This window comes from Dermacentor andersoni, chromosome 1, assembly GCF_023375885.2.
Source record: "Dermacentor andersoni chromosome 1, qqDerAnde1_hic_scaffold, whole genome shotgun sequence".
NCBI classification, from domain to species: Eukaryota; Metazoa; Arthropoda; class Arachnida; order Ixodida; family Ixodidae; genus Dermacentor; species Dermacentor andersoni.
The window spans coordinates 281,821,539-281,847,495 of record NC_092814.1 but is presented as its reverse complement, the minus strand read 5'-3'; the positions used below and the strand labels follow the sequence as shown (position 1 = coordinate 281,847,495).

The 25,957-nt window shown below is 44.4% G+C and overlaps 1 protein-coding gene across 2 annotated transcripts in view; it reads left to right on the top strand.

Annotated features, from left to right (window-relative positions):
• Window positions 1-25,957, top strand: part of Cad74A (cadherin 74A) — a 107,460-nt gene that overhangs the window by 73,929 nt on the left and 7,574 nt on the right. The window contains exons 35-39 of one of the 2 annotated variants that reach the window (XM_050195934.2): window positions 2,520-2,612; window positions 14,613-14,745; window positions 22,398-22,522; window positions 22,929-22,960; window positions 24,550-24,580. In XM_050195934.2, coding sequence (XP_050051891.1) covers window positions 2,520-2,612; window positions 14,613-14,745; window positions 22,398-22,522; window positions 22,929-22,960; window positions 24,550-24,580 — 414 coding nt within the window. Of the gene's footprint in view, window positions 1-2,519; window positions 2,613-14,612; window positions 14,746-15,061; window positions 15,183-22,397; window positions 22,523-22,928; window positions 22,961-24,549; window positions 24,581-25,957 lie in introns of those variants that run through there. The other variant, XM_055063207.1, reaches the window with a different exon arrangement.

Below are 25,957 nucleotides of genomic sequence, written 5' to 3'. Positions count from 1 at the left end.
TGTAAATATTTCCGCATGAAAAACCACACTGGTGGAACATGGGATGTGGGAGATCCTGTGCTTAATTTGGCATCCTCACTTGCTGTCACCGCAAGTACAGGAGCACAGCTTAGCAAGCTTGTTTGGCCCAGAAAACACCAAGGGGACACCATGCCTGCTAGCAACTAGTTGATGAGTGACCTTATGAAGATAAGGCACCACCACAGGTCTGAATGTTTCACGTTCAGCAGCCGCCCTCTTTCTGCTTTTTCTTTTTTAATCAGGGCCTCGGCAACTGCAGTTAGGAGCGACATAGGGAAACTTGCTGCCAAAAGTCAGCGCAGCTGATCGTCAAAACTATGCTGCATTTTATGCACATATAAATTTTTGAGAGCCGATTCCATACATGAGGGCACAATTCCTTTCTTTTATAACTTTGGAATCATGCTGACCTAAATGCCAAGAGCTCCTTTTGTGCGTGTGGTTGGTAAGCCCAACACACATGTTGTTCACATACCTCGAGCCGAAGGTCCAAAAACTGCAAAACATTATTATGGGGTAGCTCGTGAGTAAAAACAAGGCCTTGTCCATGTTGCTTAAAATCATTTAAGACCTTATTAACCAAATCTTGGCAGGACGAGTCAAATGTTAAAAACACTAAAAAACGATACGTACCTGAAAACTCTTAAAATATTTCCCTCATTAAAGATGTGGTCTAAGGACCGGTCTACACTAGCTAAAAAATATCACAGAGAACTGGAGCAACACATGACCCAATACAGATGCCATTCCGCTGTAAAAAAGGCTGGTCATTAAAAACAATAAAAGTTTCCTTAAGGTAATATTCCAAAAGATTTAAGAAACTCCGCACTGAGAGTTTGACATCATTCTGGAACAGAATTGCACCGTTTTCCTCAATGCAAGAATTGACAGAAGACAAAAGTTCATGCTGTGGCACTGAATAGAATAAATCTTCTATATAGACAGAAAAAGCATAACCACTGTCTTCATTGCCATGCAGAAACTGCACTACTTCATCCGATTTCTTAGTCTGGAAAGGGTCGTTGACCACTATTAACTTTAATTTCTTCTGCAAGTATTGGCTTACATTGTGCTGTTATGTCACTCTTTTTTTTTACTACATAGCTGTTAGCACTTTTTTCAGGGCCTTGATGACTGTGTTGATTCAATCTTCTGACGTAGTAGTTCTGCGGAAACCCGCAAGGTGGAGAGAAGTAATGAATAAAGGGAAAATCAGACATCCTACGAACACAATTGCTACGAACGGGTGGATGTCTGATTTTCCCTTTATTCATGATTCAATCTTCATGTTCTACAACATAGATTGCAGCCATTTCATTAGTGCTGGAGGGGCACATTTATTGCGGTGTTTATTTCTACTACATGGATATCAGCACTTTGTCAGCATTCAAATGCCACATTTTTGGAATGGGGCACTTCTTGTGCCTTTTAGCCGATTTGGAACGATGGCATCTGCCACTGACACCTTATACATGACTCACACGTGCAAAAAAAAAAAAAAAATGCAGCTGCTTGACTCTCATAGTGAGAGTGAAAGCGATGCACAAGAACTTTGTTCTTCAAGCGAAGCATTTTTCCTCTTTTATAACTGTACCATTTGCATACTGAAGAGTTAAATTGAGGTTTTCGTGACGTGAATTAGTTTAAAAAGCTTTAGAAGGGTTTTAAATCGAGTGAAGTTTGAAAATAAGCCATTAAAGAAAAGCAAAATAGTAAAACACTTAAGGGGTTAAAATACAGGCTTTCTTAAGGAAGCACTGCGACATCAAGGTTGTACACACATTACATAAAGCAGGGCTCCATGCTCCTTTTCCTGAATCAAGCACTTTCATTGTGCAGATTTAAGGCAAAGGCATATTGTGTGTATTGTCCTTTTTGTGAATCTCTACCCTGTATAAGTGTGGCTTTTGTGGATGCAAACAGTTCTATCTTTTGAGCGTGCTGCCTAGGATGTGCTTATTGTGATAGCAATTATATGGACACTCCAGGCGCATTTCTGCTGTCGGCGTCGGCCGTCTACTCCTGTGGCGGCTGTGTATGGCGCAGCAGCACAGTGCCGCATGGGCCCTATCTTGGCTAAAGCCATCTGCGAAGAGTACAGAGTCTAGGTACACCGATGGCTAATAGCTTCGTGTGTGCTCTGTACTTGCCTCTTGGTTCGTGTTGAAGCGAGAGGCAGCAACGAAAGTCAATTAGCTTGCTGCTGCTGCCGTACTTTCTCACTCCGGCATTTTCACAGCGAGTGTGCGCGCTCATCGAGGGAGACTTGTTCATGTTTGCTTGCGCGCACATGACACCGTGCTTGTTTGACATCGTGCTTGTTAATTTAGTTAGTAAGCGAATGTATACAAGTTTATACGGCCGATAAAACTACTATCCTTACTTCATATCGCAGTCTACTGATTTTCTTTCACAATCAATGCTAAGCAGTTCGAGCGAAGCTGTGACATTTTTGCTTCAGAAACTTGTGAAATTTAATTCCATGTCCTTTTGTGTAGGGATTTAAACCACGCTCTTGCCAGTGCTGTTACTGCCAACATATACGACACTCAATATTCAACGCGAGAGGATGGAAGCCTGGATTTTGAAAGGTGAGTTGTCTTAAAGCTCTTAAATAAAAAAAAAAAGAGAGAGAGCAGCAACATCTTCGTGGCCCTCTGCTGTTCATTGTTCATTTATCACTCTCCTTCGCTACTGCCTCAATGTTGGAGCTGCCAACACTGTTGGAGCATAGCAGATGGTACCTTTCATAGCATGGTACCTTTCAGCTTGAAAGAAAAAAATATTAGCATGTAGGTGACCTTAAACACGTCGGCAGAATTCTCCGAATTCCAAAAAGAGCTTTCTCTCTCTCTCTCTTCAGCTTGGCACTTGCAGTTTGATCGTGATTTCATTTGTTTTCCATGCAAATTATGTCTGGGAAGTTTATTTCATCATTAAGCAACGAAAAAGTCTTTGATGTTGTACTGCCTAATGAAAGAATTACTTGAAATTTTGGGCTTATGGAGCCACAGCCTCGCTAGACCTCTCCTTTGGCCAGCTATGGTTTAGTGCAGTTTGAAATAAGTGCTATGCGGGGAGAAGCTCCCCACAAGCAGAGCTGCTGTGCTGTGTTGGGTCAGCAGTAGCAGCAATGTGTTATCTGTTGCTTTGTGCCTGTACATATATTGTGCTTGGATTCAGTGCAATTATAGGGGTTTGGTTGCATAACAATGTGCTTGGCACCATTGGCTGATGCCAGATGTGCTGCGACTGCTTCGATGCCAATGGCAGAATTGAGTACGACGGGATAAATGGGCCACTCCAAAGTTTAGCTGGCAATGTCAAGAAGGTTCGTTCACGGCTGTGTTGAAATACCTCATGTTTTATTTTGACTTACAGGGTTGTGAGCACAGCCATTATGTGAGAACTGAAAGTTTTAGTTTAATATTGTTACGCGAACGATGGATTAAACGCTAAAGACTATTTACAAAGTATATCTACAAAAGCAACTGCAGTGCTGGCCAGTTCAGCCGACAGCTTGAGACTCGGGAGCAGTTCGTCTCCTTCACCAGGCGGCTGCGCGCATCGTCCAAATGAAACACGCAATGTGCATGTAGCATTATCCTCGGCGGCAGAAGCACCGTCCCAGTGCGTCTAAATATCAGTGTTGACAGGAGAGTAATAGGGTTTGAGGCGTGTGACATGCTCAACATCAGTGGAATGCGGGGCAGATGAAGCACTAGCATTGACTGGGGCGATTTCATACGTAACTGGACTCACAGCAGGCAACACTCGGTATGGGCCTGTGTACATAGAGAGCAGTTTTTCTGACAGCCCAACATGACAGGTTAGGGACCACAGCAGTACCAGAGATCCAGACGAAAAGTTCACGTCTCTGTGTTGTCAATTTTATAAAGGCTGTTGGTTACCTTGGGATGTCAGGAAGCAAGCGTGGGCAATTTCGCGTGCTTGCGCTGCCCTGGTGATGGAATCAAGTGCATATACGCTGGCCTCTGTTGCAGCGATGTTGGTTCTTGGCCAGACAACAGAAAAAATGGGGAATAACCACCATTGTTGTGGCGCGAAGAATTATATGCAAATGTGACATAGGGTAGAGCAAGGTCTCAATCAGTATGGTCGGACGAGACATACTTTGCAAGCATGTCTGTTAGAGTTCGATTAATACGCTATGTGAGACCATTAGTTTGCAGATGGTAAGACGTGGTCAGCTTGTGCCTGGTTGAGCAGGACTGCAGGATGTCGGTGATGGCTTTTGAAAGGAATGTTTGGACTCGGGCAATGAGCAGATGGCGCGGAGCTCCATGTTGCAAAATCACGTCGTGTAAGAGAAAATTGTGACGACTGTAGTACAGCTTGTTGTAAGCGCTTTGTTGATTGCGTAGCGCGTGGTGTAATCTGTCGCCACAGTGACCCACTTGTTCCCAGATGTTGATAGAGGGAAAGGGCCAAGTAAGTCCAAGCCAACGCGAAGGAATGGCTACGACAGGACGTTGAGCAGTTGAAGGAACCCTGGCAGGGAGTGTCAATGGTGTTTTCCGGCGCTGGCATTTCTCACATGCCACAATGTATTTCTGGATGGAGCGGGCAGGGCCTGGCCAAAAGAAGCGTTGGCAAACCGAGTTGTAAGTGCGGGAGATGCCGAGGTGACCGGCGGTTGGTAAGTCGTGAATTTCATGGAGATCTGCTGACCGGAGGTGCTTCAGAATGACGAGTAGTAGTGCAGGACCATTGGGGCGAACATTGCAGCAGTGTAATACACCATTCCGGAGTACAAATAAGTGAAGGGACGAATGTGAAGGCAAAGATTCCAAGTGATCAATGATGGTGCGCAAGGTGGCCTCCTGGTGTTGCTCGTTGGTGGCGTGGAGCAGTTGAGAAACAGAAAAAATGCAAGCGTCGGTATCGGTGTCAGGGACAGCGGATGGTTTCTCCACTGGATAACATGATAAACAGTCAGCGTTTTGATGTAGCACAAGTTGTACACTACCGTATAAGAATATTCTTGTAGCCGTAGAGCCCAGCGAACAAGCCGGCCGGCAGGATCCTTGAGTGAGGAAAGCCAACAAAGCGCGTGATGGTCCGTGATTACCGAGAAGTGTGTGCCATACAAATAGGGGCGGAATTTAGAAACAGCCCAGATGAGAGCCAGGCATTCACGCTCTGTAATCGAATAGTTGCGCTGAGGAGTTGCTGTGAGGAGGCAGATAGCCTAGGCGATAACACGATCTTGTCCTCATTAGTGTTCAGCTAAGATGGCTCCGATCCCGTGGCCACTGGCATCGATACGGAAAGCAGCAGCTTGAGCAGGACCCCATGTAAACAGCACATCCTTCATGATTGTATTGTGCTTAGTGTAACACTGACAAGCATAAGGAACAAGACGAGGACGTACGTGGTGCATAAGGAGCATGCGTACGTGTTCCTTATGTTGGTCAGTGTAACACTAAGCTCAATACAATCATGAACGTTCACCAACTAGCCCCGTTCATTGCTTTACTAAAAATAAAAAGCACATCCTTCTTTAGAAGATCAGTAAGTGGTTGGGCAATTGCTCCGAAATTTTTCGCGAACCGTTGGAAGTAGGAGCATAGTCCTACGAAACTTCGAACGTCTTTGACAGACTGCGGTACAGAAAAAGACGTAACCGTGCAAATTTTCTCCCAGTCTGGTTGAATACCGAAAGCATCAATGAGGTCGCCCAGCACTGTAATCTGCCAGTGATCAAAGTGGCACTTCGATGAATTCAGTTGGAGCCTAGCGTTGTGAAATACTTTAAGAACAGCTGATAAGCGCACAAGGTGTGTCTCAAATGTAGGGGAAAACACGAGAATGTCCTCTAAGTAGCAAAGGCATGTCGACCACTTGAACCCTTGAAGCAAAGAGCCCATCATACGTTAGAACGTTGCTGGGGCATTGCATAGACAGAATGGCATAACCTTAAATTGATATAGACTATCAGGGGTGACGAATGCAGTCTTCTCTTGGTCCTTTTCATCCACAGAAATGTGTCAATAACCACACCGAAGGTCTATTGATGAAAAGTAATTGGCACCGTTGAGACAATCGAGGGCGTCATCAATGTGACGCAATGGGTAGACATCCTTTTTGGTACTTCGGTTGAGGTGATGATAATTGACTCAAAACACCGTGTCCCATCTTCCTTCTTAACAAGCACAGTGGGCGACACCCAAGGGCTTGACGAGGGTTCAACAATGCCTTTGGCAAGCATCTTGTTCACTTCATCTTGAATAACCTTATGCTCTGATGCAGAAACTCAATATGGCCGGCAATGAATGGGACTAGCATCACCAGTATTTATGTGATGCTTAACAAGCGAAGTCTGACCCAGTTGTTGATTGTTGAGGTCGAAGATGTTGCAGTAGGAAACCAAAAGGCAGCATGAGCTGCTACTCGTTCAGGCAATAGGTCCGCAGGAATCATGGGACTAAATGTGGCGTCAAGGCAAGTTGCATCCTGTGGACACGCTGAGGAATCGGAGCAGACGTCTACTGAAAAAGTCGTGACGTGGTCATCTGCTATAGCACACAGCGTGGCAACCGATATACGTTGGTGCAAAACTTGCTTTGTCAGGCCAAAGTTGATGACGGGGAGGCATGGGGGAGGGGACTAACAGCATTGAGGTGATGATGAGCAAACAAAACAAGTGTTATCTACAGGAACGTCAGAGGTAGGAGACATATGGCGAGGTGAGTAGCGGCGAGGATTGGCATATGGTTGAGGAGAGGGAGAAAAGTAGCTAGAATATGGGAATGTCCAGGAGTTGCTGCAGTGGCGAGCTACATGGCTAATTCGGTGGCAACGGAAACAGATCGGTTTGTCGTTAGGAGTTCTCCACTCAGCAGGGTTGCGGGATCCGGGCAGAGAATACAGGTTGTTGCGAGGCACAGCTGTCGGCACCAGTCTGGCGTCAGGTCGGGAGACAGAGTAGGCAGCAAGAAAACCGAGGTTGGTTCTTGCCACACAACTGCCTGGATGAGGGAGATTACTGGTGCTGATTGGTTAGGGGTGTGGTCAAGTGGGCATGGATGAAATGGGGCTGGACTTGCAGCCTCGAGCTCACGGCAAACGATACGCATTACATTCTCGTTGAAGGGGGGTGCAGTGGTAAGGTCAATGCAGGATGACGTCGCAGCCGTGTTCGGGAGACGAGAGGACTGTGGAATGACGCCACGGCTTTTGGCCAGCTTGAAGCAATGGCATTCCATGACAATGACATCGATGATAGAAACATTGTTGTAGATCAACAAATTGAAGGTGTCGTCCAAGACGTTTTTGAGGACGTGGCCTACTTTGTCAACCTTGGCTGTTTTCTCATCCTTTCGACAAAGAGCAAGCACGTCTTGTGTGTACGAGACATACGATTCAGTCGAAGACTGCACCTGATAGCAAGCTCTTTTCTTGCAGCCAATTGGCTACCGGTCGGGTTTCCAAAGAGGTCGTGATGCTTGTCCTTGACAGCACCCTAGCTAGACAGCTCGTGCTCGTGAGTCTGGAACAAGACATGCGGTGTTCTGCCCAAGTGGAATATATAGCATTTGCGAGCATTATGGTAGGGTCCCAGTGGTTGTTCTGGCTAACGCACTCATACATGCAGAGCCAGTCCTCAACGTCAACATTATCTTGTTCGGAGAATACACCAGGGTTGCGGGCATTGGTAGCCTTGACATACGTTGTTGTTGGAGCCACAGGTATAGATTCCGACAAGGTGTTGTCACCGGGTGCCATGATGGAAATCTAGACGGTGCGGCCGCTGCAGAGCTCCGTGGCGAGGACGGGGAACACCAACCTCCACCAAAATGTTACACGAACGATGGATTGAACACTAGAGACTATTCACAAAGTATATTTACAAAAGCAACTGCAGCACTGGCCAGTTCAGTCGACAGCTTGAAACTCAGGAGCAGTTTATCTTTGTTGGGGCGCCCGCACGTATCATTCAAAAGAAACACGCAATATGCATGTAGCAATATTATTTATAATAGCAGTCATTGTGTTTTGTGTATGTCACTTGGTTATTTTCATCTATAAATGGTATTGGGCCTTGCAGCCCTGTGGGTACAAAACTTGTGCAGCACGCTCACATACACAAATACGCAGCTTTTCACCAAGAATTCCCATGCTCTGTTACCCACTTGTTAAAGAGGGTGGGAGTCATTTTACAAAAAAATTCTGTCACGCAACTCTGATTCCATTCTCAAACTGTTGCTATGCAGGAAAGTGTATAAAATACAGAGAGAGAGAGACAGATAAAGCTTATTTTACAAATGCCTCTTTGTCTGAGCTGTCATCACTGGTAACACCTCATGTAGATCTGTGGGGTTTGGAATATCCCTCAATACGCTGAATGTACTGCACAAGGAGTCGCCTTAACATGAGGTGAACATATTCAGGTCAAGTGGTCCAGCTCACTCACAAGTGGTAAATAGAGGACGTGTCATTTTTTTATGTGCACATGCATACAGTTGAATATCTTAACTGAATCAGTGTTCAAATATACTATCCACTACTTAGCTACAAGCTTGTCTAAACCAAGTTTGAAATTATCCATATCACTTCGATTATTCTCTGCCAAAATGAGAGCCGAGTACCTTCGCTATAAGCAAAATAAACTGCACTGACATGGCGTACAAAGGTATGAGCTATGTGCTATCCACGGGAAAAGCATGCAGTGAGGATTAACTGCAATTTAGAATCTTCCTATTCACTTCATGAGGACATGATTATGGTGGTTCATTGAAGTTTCTGCCGCCAATGCGACACATTTTGTTCATGCTTTGCTCCATGTTGCCTTGGATGACAGAAAAAAAAAAAAGAGGCTTCTTGCTTTCTTTAAAGCATTTCCAGCAACTGTATGCTCAGCAGCTCATTGCAAGCAGCAGGAGAGCCAAAGAAGCTCACTGTTTAGGTTGGTGCGCTCAGGACGAGGGCATCATGCACAGCACACACAGGCACACACTCGTGCAGTTATGACAGATGGCACTAGAGAGCCCTTTCAGAAAGCACACACAACTTTTTTCCATGAAAAAAAAAAATAAAATAAAAAATGGCTGTGTCATGTGACAACCATACACTATTAGGAAGGAGGAAACATGCAGCACTTGGCACAAGATACGAGGACGTCCAGTTGTGCTTGTGATCACAAGTATAGTAATCCCTCATTATAAAGAAATCACTTAACTCGAAATATCGCTTTATTCGAAATTTCTTCCAGTCCCAACCCAAACGCATGCATCTTAAGCCGCATTACTCGACGCACATGAACAACTTGACCCACTTAGAGCGAAGTGGCAAGTGGAAGCATCGCTTTTGCGCATGCAGTGTCAAATTAATACCACCAACAAATTAGTCTCATGCAGACACAGAACAGGCCACAAAAGTACCAAACCCACGACTGATGACTGCCTAGTAACGGGTACCAAGCGAGTGTCGTCTGCTCCCAGCTGTTTACTGCGAAGCGAATGGCAGCTGTCAATTTCCATGTGCAGCGCACTCGAGCAGTTAATCTCGGTCGCAGTTGCATCGCTGGTGTCCCCTGTGATAGAATCCACACGAAAGTAAAGTTTTCCTAGCGCTTTGCGATGCCGGAAAACTGCGGTCTCTTTGATGCTAAAAAGTGGCCAAAAGACCGTGGGCAGACTTGCGCCGTAGCGTTCCATGGGGTGCGCTCGATGAGCAAAGTTTTACCACTCTAAAGAGCACTTCTGGTGCTGAAACGTGCTGGAAAGCACAAAAGAAATGTCCCTCCAATTATAAGTGCCATGTTCGATGCAAGGAGCTATGTTAACAAATCGGGAAGACAACTTTGGGGAAGCCGGTCTAGAAATTTGCTCACTGCTCGCCATAGTTGGCCTGCATCGCAATAAAACACCGCCCCTAGCTACGTTGCACTTTTGACGGTGCAAATCGACTGATAACTTGCTGAAAACACAAAAAAATCTGAGTGCTCTCAGTGGCGAGTCAGGCTGTCAACATGGCGGGTCAACGCAAGCCGATGTTTCCCCGACGAGATTCTTGTGCCGGTCATGCTCGATTCGCGCCATCCAACTTTAGACAAACAGTCTAACTGCGTGGTAGGGTCCTTGAATCTTGTTCCTAGACATTTATCAATGGCGCAGAAGCAACGGTATACCGACACACGAACTGCAGAATTAGCACAGTGTCGTCAACAACGGTCCACCGAAAAACTTTTGTTTTGTAAACTTCACGGCTGCACACCTTGGGAAAAAATTGCCCAGTGATTGTGCAAAGCCTTTGCTGCAAAACTGTTCAGTTTTCATGATTACGCTGAGTACCCACAATGAGTGGCTAATCGTTTTTTGAGCACAACAAACATAACTCAAACTCGAGCCACGGCATTTGTGATGCTTTCCAGCGCGATACTCTTGTAGTCTTCCGTGACCTCGGCACTCCCCCTAAAAAAGCGGCCACTGCCTTCCGCTCATTCACTCTCCAGTCTGCAAGCCATCCGGATGCCAGTTAGTCCTCTCACTCGCCTTCATGTCAACTCCTCGCTGCCAGTTTCGACGTTGCTGCTCCTCCAAAGCTGCCCTTTTCCGGCCTGCCCTCCCAAGCACAGTCTTCCACCAATGGGTGCCCTTCCGCGGTTCCTGCTTCTTGGTCTCAGTAATGTTTCGTTCGTTCTCTGTCCTCGCTTCACCGCTGGAAGCTTCTCGGACGATGATCGGCAGTTGTTGATCAAACGCAGGCAGGAAACGATGCAGATCAGATGTACAAGAAATATTTATAGTTGAACTTTTCTATATACATGGCAGGTAAAACAAATACATTACAAACTTGAACAATTGAGAAACAAAGTCTCACTCTTCGACTGTCTCATTGACGGTTAGAGCCCAGACTCGTTTTAACGTACATAGTACGGAGGCTCACTGATCTATCAGCAATCCTGATTTCAGCCAAGTCTGAGGGACAGCATGTCGTCCCGATTTTTATAGCTCAAATATACAAAGAAAAAAAGGCGGTAGGGCCGTTGGCCCGTCCCACAGGTTCAGTTGCCAATCAGAGTCAACCGTTTGTTAAGCCACCACCCACAGGGATGGGCTTACTCTTAAAAATAAACATATTGAAAAACAAAGCTCTTTTCCTTCTTCCCCAAAACTCCGTTGCCCTCTCGTTTCTACGTAGTTAGTGACGGGCTCAGCAAAACACGCCAGGCCCGAACAAGTTATCGCTAGACCGCCTCAAATCCCAACGGCGTCTAGGCCGCAAATGTCTCGGAAGCAGGGGCATCGACACCACGTAGTGCCGCTGTACTCAAAGTTTGGCCGTGTGGGAGACGGATGGCCCTCCTTGTCCTTCAAACTTATTGTCTACAAGACAAAGTTCTCCGAGTGCGCGTTTACAAGACGCCGCCGTCCGAATGCACTCTTCACGTGTGCACCGCATCCCTACAGCGTGCACTGTAAGCTGGCCTTCAACACCACACAGGCTGTCGCACCCAACAACAAGGCTGGCGATTGCGTTCCGGACGCGTAGAAGAATAGATTCCTTCTCCGTATATGCGGCATGGGGTCAAGTTTGCTAAGCCCTTCTTAACCTCGGCGGCGCCTCCAATTAGTCAGGCACTCGGGCGCCAGGCCCACGATACCGTGTAAAGCGGTCCCTTTCAAGGCCGGTCTGTGTGGACTTGTGTGACCGTCGGCGGACTGCCAACCCCCTGCGCACAATACCGACCTCCCGGAATCGGCACTCGCCCTCCTAGCGCCCGCCGCGACGCGTCACCCAACACCGCGCGGTCCGTGACCCCACATAATACAGAAACGGTTGCCCCGCTGACATGGGGGGGGGAGTGAACCCCCTCTCTATACACACAGCACGTGGCCGATTCGTGACACTTAAGAACACGAACAATCAGAGCGACCTTACAGTCTCCACAGCTCCGATCGCCTTTCTTCTGCTACACGTGAAGCCGATGCCAAGCCCACCATTGCAACCGTCTCCATCACCAGCGTGCACTGACGAGGAAAGCGAGATGCCCTGACGACATTTTGAAGCTTCTGCCTTCTGCATTGCCCGCCGCATTCAGTCTCTTTGGCGCTGATGGCGCCTGCATTTAGATCCATGCTGCAGGCCATGTGATGGCGTGTTATTCGGAGTACTTTGTTAGGCATGCTTCGTGTGTGCTTTTGTGGTCCACAGTGATAAATGGCTGCATCAGTCTCCGGGCGAAAGTCTGTGGCTTCTGAGCAGAAAGTTCTACTGATAAAAAAAGTGGGAAAAGGTGGCCAGCAGAAAACTGACGTCGCAAAGGAATTCGGCATACTGCCGTCTACTTTATCAACTGTATTGAAAAACAAGGAAGCTGTGCTGGATGGCTTTGAAAAGAGCTTCTCGGCAAAGAGAAAGAGGAATCGCGATTCGAATACCCTGAAGTGGAAGGTACACTTCTACAGTGGCTGAAGAACACCAGGAGTGCAAATCTTCCCGTACATGGACCTGCACTTACTGAAAAAGCCGAAGCTCTCGCCCTCCAAATGGGCCATAAAGTTTTCAAGTGCAGCAATGGCTGGCTTGAGCGGTTCAAGAAACAACACGGCGTGACCTTTTCATGGAAAGAACTCACACCTTCGAAGGTCGCCAACTGCTTTGCGCACGCTGGCTTTTCCCGCTCCATCGTCAGTGACCCTGATGATTACCAGCCTGATGATGACCGGACTTGCAGCGATCTGTACGAGGCTGTTCATAAAATTGCTGGCCAAGAGGTAGAAGGCGACTTCGACACATTTGCGTTGGCTGTCGTTGCTGCTCCCGTGGTCGCCCCAGCTACAGATGCAGAGATAATTGACACGTACTGTTGGTTGCCCTGACTAGGACGAAGAGCCGGTGGACGAAGATCCACGTGAAGTGCCAACTATGGTGCAGACATGGGAGTACCTACGCCTGCTGCAAAATAAGGTTGAATGCATGAGCGGCAACCACAGCCTCGTGCAATGCTTGGTCAAAATAGAGCAGGGGTTGCTCGCACCCGGTAAGAAGATTGAACCAGCCAAGGATCACTGCCTTTTTTGCAACGGAATAAAGTTTTGCTTTACTGAATACATTGTATTTTGACTTCCTCGCAGTTGTGGCGCAATTAAAGCTCGACTGCTTTAGCTTTTCTCGAGTGGTCGCTTATATCGAATTACCGCTTATAACAAATTTTTTCGCTGTCTGCTGGCTTCATTATAACGAGGGATTGCTGTACATCTACAGCAATAAAATAGCCTCGTTACACCTTGAGCACCCCCTTTTCACGTCACACAGGCTACATAATCACCTCAGCTTCAGGCGTACATTTGGCAGCACGAACACTTTTAACATATCCGCATGTGGAATGATCTTCCAGATGATATTGTCTCTGATAATAACCTGAATACGTTTTGTCAGAAGCTTGAGGTACATTTTTTACAACAGTGCTGTGACATGGATTAGTTGTTTAAGTTCCTAATCTGCTTATTTTGTGATGTGTTGCATTTTCTTCTTCACTTGCACTCAAATGCTCTTTTAGTGCTTATTTCGCAAGCATAGTATTTTTTTTTTTTTCACTTGCATTGGAATCTTGTTTTGTATTTTGCAATTTACTTTGTTGCATTGCATTTCAATGTTCACTTGCTTCGTAACCATGTTTCTTACTAGTTTGCTTGTGCTTTTATTGTAATAACTAAACCCACCTTACTCAGTGCCCTTTGGGCCTGTAAGATATTTTTAAATAAATAAATAAATAGATAAGATTGAGATAGATGGAGAGCCAGGGCAGGGGTGGCAATCTTCAAAGGATGCTGCTTTTATTTATGGAGGGGCTTTAGATTGTTTTAGACTTTCATAACTGCAGAAAGCTAAAGACACTGGAAGCTGAAAGAATTACACTTAAAAGAAAAAGAGGCTGATTACTGTGACATTGTATACACTACTGAGTGTTGCAGCTGTTTGTTAGTTTCATCCTTATATGGGCTTAAAATTAAGCTCTCTTAACGTGTTACAACTGCAACTATATTGTGCAATCAGGATACACTAAGGAAATTTACCACAAGCAATTAATATAATATCTGTGCCCAGCACTAACAAAGCAATGCTATGGGCTAACCTAAGTTCTGTAATTATAGAGAAAATGCAATTGCTCCGCTAACAGAACACGAATTACTGATGTAGTGCGTTCCGTAAGGCAGTTTAGAGCACTAAAACATGTCTCATTTTTTAGAGTTACCTAATCAGACATGCTTCAGCTGTTGGGAGTTGCTTTGCTCCTGTTCACATTTATCCTTTTTTGACTTTGACTAGGCTTATATTAATGCAAGCACTGTTTAGTTAGCAGACTTTGAAAACTGCCTTCCGGCACCACTCCTTGTTTTTGTTGCATATTGAAGGTACTTGCTTATGCTGCAGATTAGATATTTTGTAAGGAGCAAGTAAGGTTAAAAATTGAAGTTCTAACCTTGTTCTTTTCAGTAAGTAGCCCAGTTTATAGCGCTGCTAAATCCTGTTTGCATGTCAGTGTGTGGTGAGATTATGTGCATGTTTTTGTTACATTTGGTTTGCATTACTTAGCTTTGCTTTTCTTTGTTCCCATCCAGTGCCAGCTCTTGCTTCCAGTTGCTTGAAAATGGGCTAGTGGTGAGCCCCGACGTTGTAGCCAAAATGTTGGACATGTCAGCATCACAGAAGGTTCAGGCACTCTACCACAACTACAGCATTGTGGGAATTGAGGTGAGCATGAGAAGCCCTTATCGAGGCAAGCCTCGATAAAAGAATAATTCAGGCATAGCAGTTGCACTAATTCCGATTTGTCACACGCTATGGTGGCTGAGCATGAAGTTGTGGGCTCATTTCCCGCCGCGGCAGCTGCATGCATTCCCATGGGGGTAGAATGCAGAAGCACCCCACATTAAAGAGATTTGGGTGGTCGAAATTAATTTTGAGCCACTTGTACTAGAGTGTCCCTTATAGCTCCAGTGCTGCCTTGGGTCCATCTTTTTCATCATAAAATGCATCTTTTCTCTCTCTGCTTTTTGGTCACACTTAGACAATGCTACAAGGATGCACTCTCAGAAGACGCCAACAAACAAAGACACCAAGGACAGCATAGGGGAAATTATACCTACTTATTAATTCAAATAAAGAAACAATAAATTATTGGAAATGAAGGCGGATGAAAAAACAACTGGCCACAGGTGGGGCACGAACCCACGTCTTCGCATTACACATGTTACGCTCTTGCCAATTGAGCTACCGTGGTGCCATTGTCCCATCCACCTCCTGGAGTACTTATGTTTATCTGCTAGAACTAAACCTGGGAGTGTTAGCCAGCATTACAGCTCACAGCCTTGACGGCAGATGTAGGACATCTTTTTTTGTCGCAGGCATCACATGCACGTGATCTTTTTGGGGGAAGGCAACTGGTTAATAAACCCACACATGCTGCCTGAAGGCATCAATGCTGCCGGATTCGAGGCCGCGCTGTGTAATGAACAAGAAGAAAGGAAACCGAGGGCGTGATTTTTATTAGTCATATCATAAAAAGCCAACAAACAATGACACCAAGGACAGCATAGGGGAAACTATATGTATACTTATTAATTGAATAAAAGAAATGATAAATTAATGGGAATGAAAGTGGATGAAAGAACAACTGACCGCAGGTGGGGCACCAACCCATGTCTTCGCATGGCACAAGGCGCATTTGTGACATAAAATGTCTTCACCCATTGTACATACAATAAGCATGAATGATGTAGGCTTCTGTAGGCTTGCAATGCTTAGAGCTAAGTTACTGGCTTCTGTTGGGCATAGTTGCTTAGTGTATGTGTCAGTAAGTGTTCATTCTTACTCTTGCATCTCATGTACTTGCACGGCTTCTGATGGCTGCATGACTTTAAATGCTTTGTTGTTCTTATAATTGCTGTTACAAGCCTGAATTTACCAGGTGTGGGACTCTCTTAATGGTTCCTTTCCACAGTGAACAAGCCTTTGTCGTGGTGAGCTGTACCAATAATAGCAAGTGATCAACTCAGCTCACAATGGGTAAAACATGCCTCACGGGAAGCCCTCTGACAAACTTAAATGCCAATTTGTTTCTGATTGCGCTTTATGAAATGAACAAGACGGCCACAATTGCTATAGTTGAAGAAATTCTGCATCCTGGCTTTCTCTTGCATTTGACTGGCAGTGGTAGATGCACTGTTGTAAATAGAGCTGGTATAGTTGGTATGATAACGGTAATTTCTTTCTGTGTGCGAGGGGGTTCTGCATAAATTCATGTACACAAACATACACACGCATTCACACATGCCCATATGCATGTGTGCAGACAGACAAGACAGAGAGGACATACACACAAAAACAGCTTATGAAGTTTGCTTCTTGAAGTTCAATAAAACCTTTTCCTCATGATTCGTATGTGTACTTCAGCTACAAATGTGAGCATAAAGGTGGGAGTTGGTTGGCACAAAATTTCATTCTTGATTTTCAGTTTCCACTGGTAAATTAAAGAAAGTAACTTGAACAGCACCAAAGCTAGGAAACATGAATATGTATGACTGAAAGGAAAGTCGTGTAGTTAATGTAGTGTAGTAAATGTGCCTGAGAAATGTTCCAGAATCAGCTCACTATTTGCACATTGAGAATGCAACATGATATCTATCTCTAGTAGAGTAGTTTGCTGGGCCAGTTGGTGCATGGTGAACATATAACGGTTTCCAGCAAGTACGGATGCGAGATAAGTCCTGTTCGTTTCTACTTACTTGTGCTCGCGTCCGTACTTTCTGGAAACCATTATATGTTCATTTTGGGTACTAGGCGCGAAAACACGTGACACAATGAAGGAGACGGGACAGAGCGCCACTTACAACTGGCGGCCAGTAAGTGGCGCTCTGTCCCGTCTCCTTCCTTGTGTCGTGTGTGTTTTCGTGCCTAGTACCCAAGATGATTGGTGACCAACTCGCCCAACAAGACGTCCTTTTAAGTTATATGTTCATCATGATATCTATCATTAATACGAATCAGTGAAGAATTTCCTTCTAATCCTTGTCCAGTGCTGTCAGTCTTGTGCTTTATTCCAAGCTGTCTCCTTGTTCCTAAATTTTTTGTTCTTAGTACGAACACGTGCTGGCTAGGCCATGCATTTCAATACATTTAATGTTGTATGCTCCCACATAAGAGCTCCTGATAATGAATAATGTGCATGCCACAGTGTCACATGGTGGCTGTTCAAGGGCGTCCGCAGAACTTTTTGCAGAGGGGGGGCAATCCGTTGGCCGGAGTTGGGGGCAGGGACAGTAGGGTAGCACCAGAAAGGCACTACAGTCGAACCTCGATATAACGAAGTTGTGCTTGCAGCGAAAAACTTCGTTAAATCGTGGATTTCGTTAGCTGAGGTTCTAAAGTTTCAGCATTAAAAACAACTTCACAATTTCCCTGAGCATTCCGGGTGGACAATATCTTGTCAGTAAGCACTTATACACAAATCGCAAGAAGGTCAGGCCATAATAGCACAGATATGAGCACCAGCACGTGCGGTGCATATCAGACCGAGAGCAATGCATCTACGTGGCTCACGGTGTCCGAGATTTGCGTGTGTTGCGTCGTGTGACGCCGTAAATCTTAGACGCCATATTTGCACTTAGTACCCGCAGCCGAGGCCCACAAATTAAAAACAAAAGTGTAAAAAGATGCAAATATTGGTATCGAGAGAAAAAAAAAAAGAGAGAGAGAGAGAAAGTTAGTTTTGTTAGAAAGGTGGAGCATTGATGGTGATAGCAAAGACTACACGAAGTAAGGTTTGTAGTTTTATAGGTGCCACATGCACTCAGGCAAACATTAACAGATCTCATTTGATGGCCATGAACTTGCAGTCACAACATGAGCAAACTTGAGATAATGTGACTGCCAACACTAGATGCGGGGGAACAACGAAATGCACCTGAAGGCACGATCCATTTCAGCTTGCTGCAGAGAGATTACCTCTAAGATCAATATGGCACGTGGCCCGTGCACGGACGTGCACAAGGAGGAGAAAGCAGATAACTGCATGTCCCCCCCCCCCAGCGTGTGCATGTAACCGCCGTCATGTAGCGACCGTCAGCCTTCCTTGAATAGCAGCAGCAGATGCCTCGGGTTTTTCTGGGAAAATTGCATGATGATACAGGTGATAAACTCATTCTTGTGTTACATTACACGCTCTCGGCGCATGCTCATCACAAAAAGGCCGTCCAGCCTGTCATTTTTCATTGCTGAGCGTAGCCACGTTTTCACTCTCCTCATTGTATTGAAGGAGCGTTTGATAGTGCAGGTGGTAACTGGCAAGGCCAGAGCTACCTGAATGGCTTTTACAACAGCAGGGAAGAATGTCTAGGCCTGAAGCAGTAGTAAGTTATTTCTGAGGAGTCCGCAGTTTTGCTGCGCCACATCTTGTACCAAGAGATGCCCTCTTCCTTGAAGTTTTCAATGTAGTAAGAGCCGTGGATCTCTTCAGTGAGGACTGCAAACTCAACACGGCTCAAATACTTCATTTTTGCTGGATGCAGCTGGACAAGCTTGAAGCTCTTTGCATTTCTTTCAGAAAAGCGGTGAGCCAAAGAAGCAGTGAGAGAGTCCAGATAGGGCACATATATTGCCATGTGGTAGTGCCCCTCTCGCGACGTTATTTTCTTGGTGGGCCTGATGAGAGACTTTTCTTGGTACAGATATCAACACATTTGAGCAATTGGCTGCCTCGCTTGTTGTTTTCATGATGTCAGAGAACTGCTCTTCAGCATTAGTCCGGTGGCCACGAAAAATATTCTGTAACTTGGAGATGTGGTTGTTTATAGAATTGAATGCCCATGGATACACTTTGCAGAATGTTTGCAACTGGTTCCAGCCGTACGCTGTACTTCACTACAATGTGCAAGCAGACAATGAAAGATGAGCTTGTTGTTGCACAGTAGAGGATGCGAGCTCGCTGCCTAGTTGCAGTGTTTGAGGTTGATTCCATTGACGTGAGCTTCTGGAGGGCTTTGACTACGGCCACGTATAGCTGAGAGAAGATCCTAATTGACTTGTGTTTTGCAGACCATCTTGTTTCACACAGCATTGGAATGTTGGGCACCGATTTCCTTCAGAGCACACTCTCATGGAAGAAGTTTATGTTTTGTTTGATGATCCCCATTGTGTTTTGAATTTCAGAGACCTTGTTCAAATCATTGATCACGAGATTCAGTTTATGGCTTACGCAGTGAAAGAATAGTGCTTTGGAAGCTCATTCTGTATTATTCTGTTCACTCTAGCTTCTTTTCCAGCCATTATAGAGTGCATCCATCGTACCGCTGTCCAACGAGGTTTGAAGGAATCAACACGGCATCCGTTAAAAACTTCACGATCGTAGTGGCGATGCAAGTGGAGTTCAGTCGCTCCAGCTCTACAAATCCCATAAGCTTATCTCTAACACAGACATCGGTTCCCGCCTTGTCAATGAAGTTAATGCCCATAGATGTATGCTCTGTTCCTGTAACATATGCAGTTTCGTTTGCAAGGACGGAAAAAGCAAATGACGAGCCGACGACCTCAGCCACTGTCCCCTGATGAAAGTTTGCATCACTCTGGTCAAGTGCTGCAACATTGTCACTTGTCATACTAGAATATTCGGCCAGGCAGCTACACTCCATCAGACGCCCGCTGACGCTTGAAGCGCTGGATGTCCATCATTTGGGACCACGCAAGGCAAAGCTGGCTAGGGAGTTCCTCATGGTTGATAGCATTAGAAAATATATGCACATTGGCGAACAATTAAACGAGCACATTGAAAACACAAAAGGGCTCTGTTTACAAGGAAAACTTATTTACAGGCTAAAATACACGCTCACAACTCCATACATCTCGCTCGATCTCCTGCATGCACCCTTGGACCAAAATAAATATTTGGTGCTATCTTAATCTCATTGAAATGGCTTGCATAATAAGGATACTACAGTCGAACTCACTTATAATGATACCGGTTTTAACTATATATTGGTTATAACAATGAGAAGCTGCTGCACTGTCAACTTTTGTATGTTTTCTATGTTGAAATAACCCGCATGTCCTCATGCTACATTATGGGTTATAAGTTTGGCTTATGGGTGTCTGTGCTGAAAAGTAATGAAATGCGAAATCCTTAAAACGGAAAAAGAAATACAGAAATTTGAGCCGGTGCACGATGGCCTGCTACCCTAACTGCGCGCTCACTTTCCGGCCTTCTCCACATCATCAGCCTCGCACGCCTGTCTCCCATCACCCTTCCACTCCTCCGAACATGATTGGGCTGCGCCCATAGCGCTATGCCGCGTCACCCTCCGAAACATGAACGGACCACGCCAACTGCACTGCTCCCAGATTGCTCGCTGACCCCTCATTCTGCGCAGTTTAGCCTATGGCTTAAGTAGCTCGCGCTCATCTTTGTTGGTTGCATCAAAGTGGTTGCTAGCTACGTGGTTTCTGAGACTCATTTGACTCGCCACCGAAACAGAAGATGACTGATCCCCCTGCTAATCATCGGAATGCATGACGTTGCCGGTGAGAAGAAAGCGCACTGCTATAGATTTGGAAACTAAGTGCTTCTAACCAATGAGGTGATGACGCGGTAAGGCAGGCTGCCTCAACATTGTCCTTGCAGGAGGCCCTGTAGAGTATTCAGTCCCTCCAGGGCTTCCTTTTCACAAGTGACCTTATGCTGCACTATGTAGAGCACCTGGATGCCTTGGAGAAGGATGTCGGCTAGCTTCATGTAAAGCAAGCAAGGCCGACGAACAGGGGTTTTCTCATGCAAACCAGTGAGAAGTATGTAGGTGGCGAGATGCTTTTGGCGATCTCGCGCCAGCGTCTCTTCTGGATTTCTCAAGCTGACAAGCTGCCGCGGCAACCTTCTTGCATTTTTTAAAAGGCCCCTTTTGGGGCCACCAAAGCGATGTCTCATTGAAGCTCGCATATTGCTTGCCACCCACGACTCCTCTTTACAGTTATAGCAGTGCCATTCTTGAACGCCAACAGCCGTGGCTTGTTACATGGAGAGTACAGGAATCAGAGTTAAACAGTTAAACGAGTGAACACAATCAGCAGCCGGATGGAGGAACGTGGTGGGGAGCGACACTGGCTTCCCCGCCATTATAGTTTTCTTAGAACAGCTCTACCATCCCCTATATTGATTTTTTTTTTATGCAACCCGGTTATAACAATTATCATTTATAACAATGGAATTTTCGTGGCACTTGAATATTGTTAGAAGTGGGTTCGAGTGTACTGGCCTCTCTGGCTTTCAATGCAGTACAAGCTTTTGGTGATGGGGTGGTCGACATTTCGGCAAGGAGATGTGACGTCACAGGAGGGTGTTACACTCTCCCTACTTAATGTAGCAGTCAAGAGTTTTTCCGAAATGTAGCTGGCAGTTTATGCGAAAACTGAAGTTCTCGCGATAAGGCTACATAAATCTCTTTGAGTTCAGAAAAAGAAAATGTGAAAGAAAGAAAAGAAAATGAAAAGAAAACTTTTCTCTCAGGATTGTTTGCCATCTTCAATAGCCAGCACAGGCAGTCTTTCTTTCACTGCCGTGACAAGACCAGCAAGATTAGTCGTAGTGTGTAATATGCACAGTTGGCTTGCAATCATGAAGGGCGTCTCATACAGATATAAGGGACCTGAGTGTGCTAATCAAGCAGTGTAGCTTTTGCTAGTGCATTAAAAAAAAACCTAAATTTTCAGGGGGGGGGGGGGGCAGCTGCCTTGGCCCCCCTTCCCCTTCCGTATTCCGATGTGGCTGATGTGAAATGTATTAAAATTAAGCTAATATCCACATACAGAGGCCATTAGCATAAACTACAACTAAACACCAGGGTGTGCTACCTTTCCTTTTTTTCTCTTTATAGAACTTCCATGAAGTAATAGAGAACGATGAATACAAACGAAAGGAGAAAGGTCTGCATTATAATAAAGCACTAAAGGAAGCAGTAAAATAACTTTGCTGCTTTCCTGTACTGTTTAAAATACCATTCTACACATATATGCAAGTATATATTTATTGGAAATATCAGAAATTTACTGCACCTGCAAAAAAAAAAAAGTAGTCTGCAAGAACTGAGGAGAAAGAAAGGAAATGTCTGAATTTTTTTCTCCCTGTCATTCTTTATTTTTGTTTTCCTTTTATAGCTTTATATGCAGCCACTTGTCTGTTCTGGTAGGCTTACAAATTGACCCTTTGTGTGCCTGGTCGAGGGCAGTCTAAATGTTTGGCGCACATGAGCACTAAGCTTTCTTTCTTTCATTCTTGTGTAGTTTACTCATTTGATTCCCTTTAACCTTTCTTAATCATTGTGCAACTCATCCTTGTTTTTCTTTGTCATCTCTCTGCTCAGAAATGTACACCAGGAAGAAACCCCTACCAGATGAAGTGGACCGAAATATGTGTCCTGATTGTAGCCTGTCTCATTGCTGTGATGGGCTTCATCTTAACTGTGATACTCTGCTTTGTTCGTGCCAAGTAAGTTGATAGGTCACAACTTACTTCAGTCTCTATAAGGCACATGTACAGTATGGCCCACCCTTAAAGGGAACACACAATCATGCAGCTGATGCCTTGAGGGCACTGCAGCTGCAAGTGCCAGTGGAAGCACTGCTGACACGTTGTGCTGATATGCATGGAAGAGCCAGCATCATGGGCTTCAAGTCCTGCTACAAAACTGTGGGCTTCCCGACCTCCCTGAGAGAATAATATGCATGTGCTCTATTGCTGCTGTCCCCTTTAACTGTGGGCTGCACTGTACAGTTGCGAAATTGTTCCTTGGTATTAACGTCTACTTACATTATTTGTATGTGCAGAAAGCTAGGCGCCACAGCTTTACCGCACAGGCGTTTGGTTTAAAAATGCTGTATCTTTTTTGTTCCAGCTACAAGACTAACCTCAAGAGAAAACTAAAACGTAAGAAACTGTAACCTTGCTGTTTTCTTCAGTTATTTTTTTAAAAGTGAAGTGATTGTGAAAAGGTGAAGAGCTACACTAAAAATTTTGTGTGCAAGTACTCTTCTTATAAACTGATTATACTGAATTCAGTTTGTAAGCAGAGGTAGACTATATGCAAAACCTGCAAGTGCACTTTTTTATACACCTTTGACGCAACCAAGATTGCAGACCTTGAGCTCGAATCGTAATTGAAGTATGTTAACATGCAGGTCAATGACAGCATTCCTGTCACTGTCTGTTCCCCGCACCGTCCAAAGTTTCAATATGTGTGTCCCAGATTTAACTACTACTTTAACTGCTAACAGGAGTGTGGCCATCTTGGTTATGAAAGGTTAGCTCTGTGGGAAAGGCAGCTTGCAGGCTTGTATATTGTCTATTCTTATTGCAGATGCATATAATAAAGGCCAGCTGCAACAAATTGCACCACATATACAGTTTCATTCATGCCATTGTAGCTACAGAGAAGGTTTCATGCAGAATTATGCATATGAAATGTAAATCAAACATGGTGCTTAGACATCCACAGTTTCAGTGCTAGGACCAGAAGGGAAGGGAAAGAACTTGCTATTATTATTGTTTTTCTTTTTTTGCTTTATAATTTGCCCCTTTGTATTAGCTGCAGCACTTCAGTAAGCAGCTACTTGAAGAGAAAGTTTGTATGAAAGAATGATATGCTCTTATAAAACAACATTACACTTTTATAACATTACGCTAACACTTGAAGTTCTACAATATAACCATGCATATATGGTACCATAAATGGAACGGTTTCAGTGAAATACCAACTTACCGTATCTATTCAAATATAGGTTGACCTCTATTTTTTGGAAATGTTTCCCAAAATAAGCTATTGACCTATATTCATGACCAAAGAATCTCGGCTTCTAGTCGGGCGGGTACAAACCTAGCAGCAGTGCCGAGCTAATGGAATTCCTCCATCGTGCGCGCTGTAAAGTCAGTCTGGAGATTATTCACACTGGCTTTGACAAATGCTGCATATCAATGCACTCGATGACACCAAGTACGAGTTTGTTTGGGTTGCCGAGGATTCCTGCAAAGCATTTGAGGAGGACGACTTCTTAGGGAGTTCAGACGAGGATGCCGCTTGTGGCATTGACTAGCGAGATTTAGTAACCAAGCTTACCGTAAATAAACGTCTGTCATGGTTCATGGTTTTTGTTTTTTTGAAAAGATATGGGTCGGTCTATGTTTAAATCATAATTTTTTCATTACGTGGCAAGTTTGATATATAGGGGTCAACCTATATTCGTGTTTGACCTATTTTCAAGTACAGTAGTCACTGATTCAAATTCTTGTTTGTTTATTTTGTATAACCATTTACTTAAATGAGATTCCCACATGTAGCATACAATTTATCATTGCAATAGAGCTTACTACATTTTCTTAAGGATTTCATTGTTGAAACACCATGTGTTTGGAAAGAAAACTATTTGTGCATGGTTTTTGATAAAGTTGCATTGCATATAGTGTATCTATACTTGAATGTTTTTAAGTTTATCATGTCATAATTTAACATTTTCTTTCAGAGCGTGGTCCTAGACGACTTTGTGAGCAGACGTAAGTCAATTTTTTATAATCACATAAACTTTTAGCTGTTGGAAAGGTTAACATAATTCAGGTATAGATTACCGTGACACAAAGTAGAGTGAATGTGTGCGTTATGGTGTGTGGTCATATAATAAATTACTATCAACTATGATAAGGAAAAACAGAAACATCTGTTTATTGAGTGTCCATAATTTTACTCATTAATGCTATACCCACTTGTTTTGGCATGATACTTTGTCATTTGACTCACAGCTGTAATGCACTTAGAAAAATCTTACTACTCCTAGTGTCACCTTGGTTGTAAAAGTCGTCATGTTGATTTGACTTTGCATATTTAAGAACATATTCACATATGTATGCTAGACTGATAGGCAGACAGTCTTTGTGCTGTGTTTGCTTCAGGCAGCAAGTTTTGTTGCCTTGTATAGAGATGGGCTGCCACTCATATATCACTCCTTTTATTTTTTTATCAGAAAGTTTACTTTGTATGCATCAGAGCTTGTTCACCTGAATACATTAACCAGTACACTGGGAAGTGCAGCCAGAGATAGATCAGGCTCCCATTCTCAGTATCTTTATCCTCTATATGATGTATGCAAGTATAAATTGGGGCTGCTGGCCTTTTGAGATGGAGATCAAGCTAGTATTTGTGAATACAGTAACAGAACACATTATCCATATATAGTCAACTAAGTCTCCTGATAGGAATTAGTTATATTACAAGTTTCATCAGGGCATAGTTGAGTGAGGCTCTTGAATATGACAAAGTGATGTGTCATGAGGAATAGTTTTTCACCTAGAAGTGTACTTAAGTAGATTGTTAATGAAACAATTGAGAGTAACAAAATGCCTGAAAAGAAAGAAATTTGAAACGTTAGAGGCTGTGTGTATGTTTTCATGCATATACTATCGCAATTTGCTGGCTATTTAAGTTGTGCTTTTCTACATGCTGCAGCCTGCAGTGCATCACTACCTGTCTGGTCTATGTAAATGGTCACTGTTACACTGTATGTTCGCACCTGTTACATTGGTAGGCATGTTTTCTGGTGTGTATTGCACATGCTATGCATAGAACGCTTGTGGCATTAATGTGACGCATCATCACAGTTAGAAAGTAGCAGAATGTTGCTTTTATTATGCCAGGTGTTTCAGTGAACATGTTAAAGCACAGTGCAGCAGAAATTAAGAGACAAAATTTTCAGCAACACACCATTCATGATGCGAGGGACCACAGTTTATGTGACAAGCACTGGTGAATGGAATCATGAAGCAAGAGTCACAGACACTCTCTAGTTAACAACTCTAGGGTTCACATTGTAATAGAAAAATTGAAGCCAGCCAGTATTCAGATCATGTCCATTCATTAAAAACCCTGTGCCTAGGAGC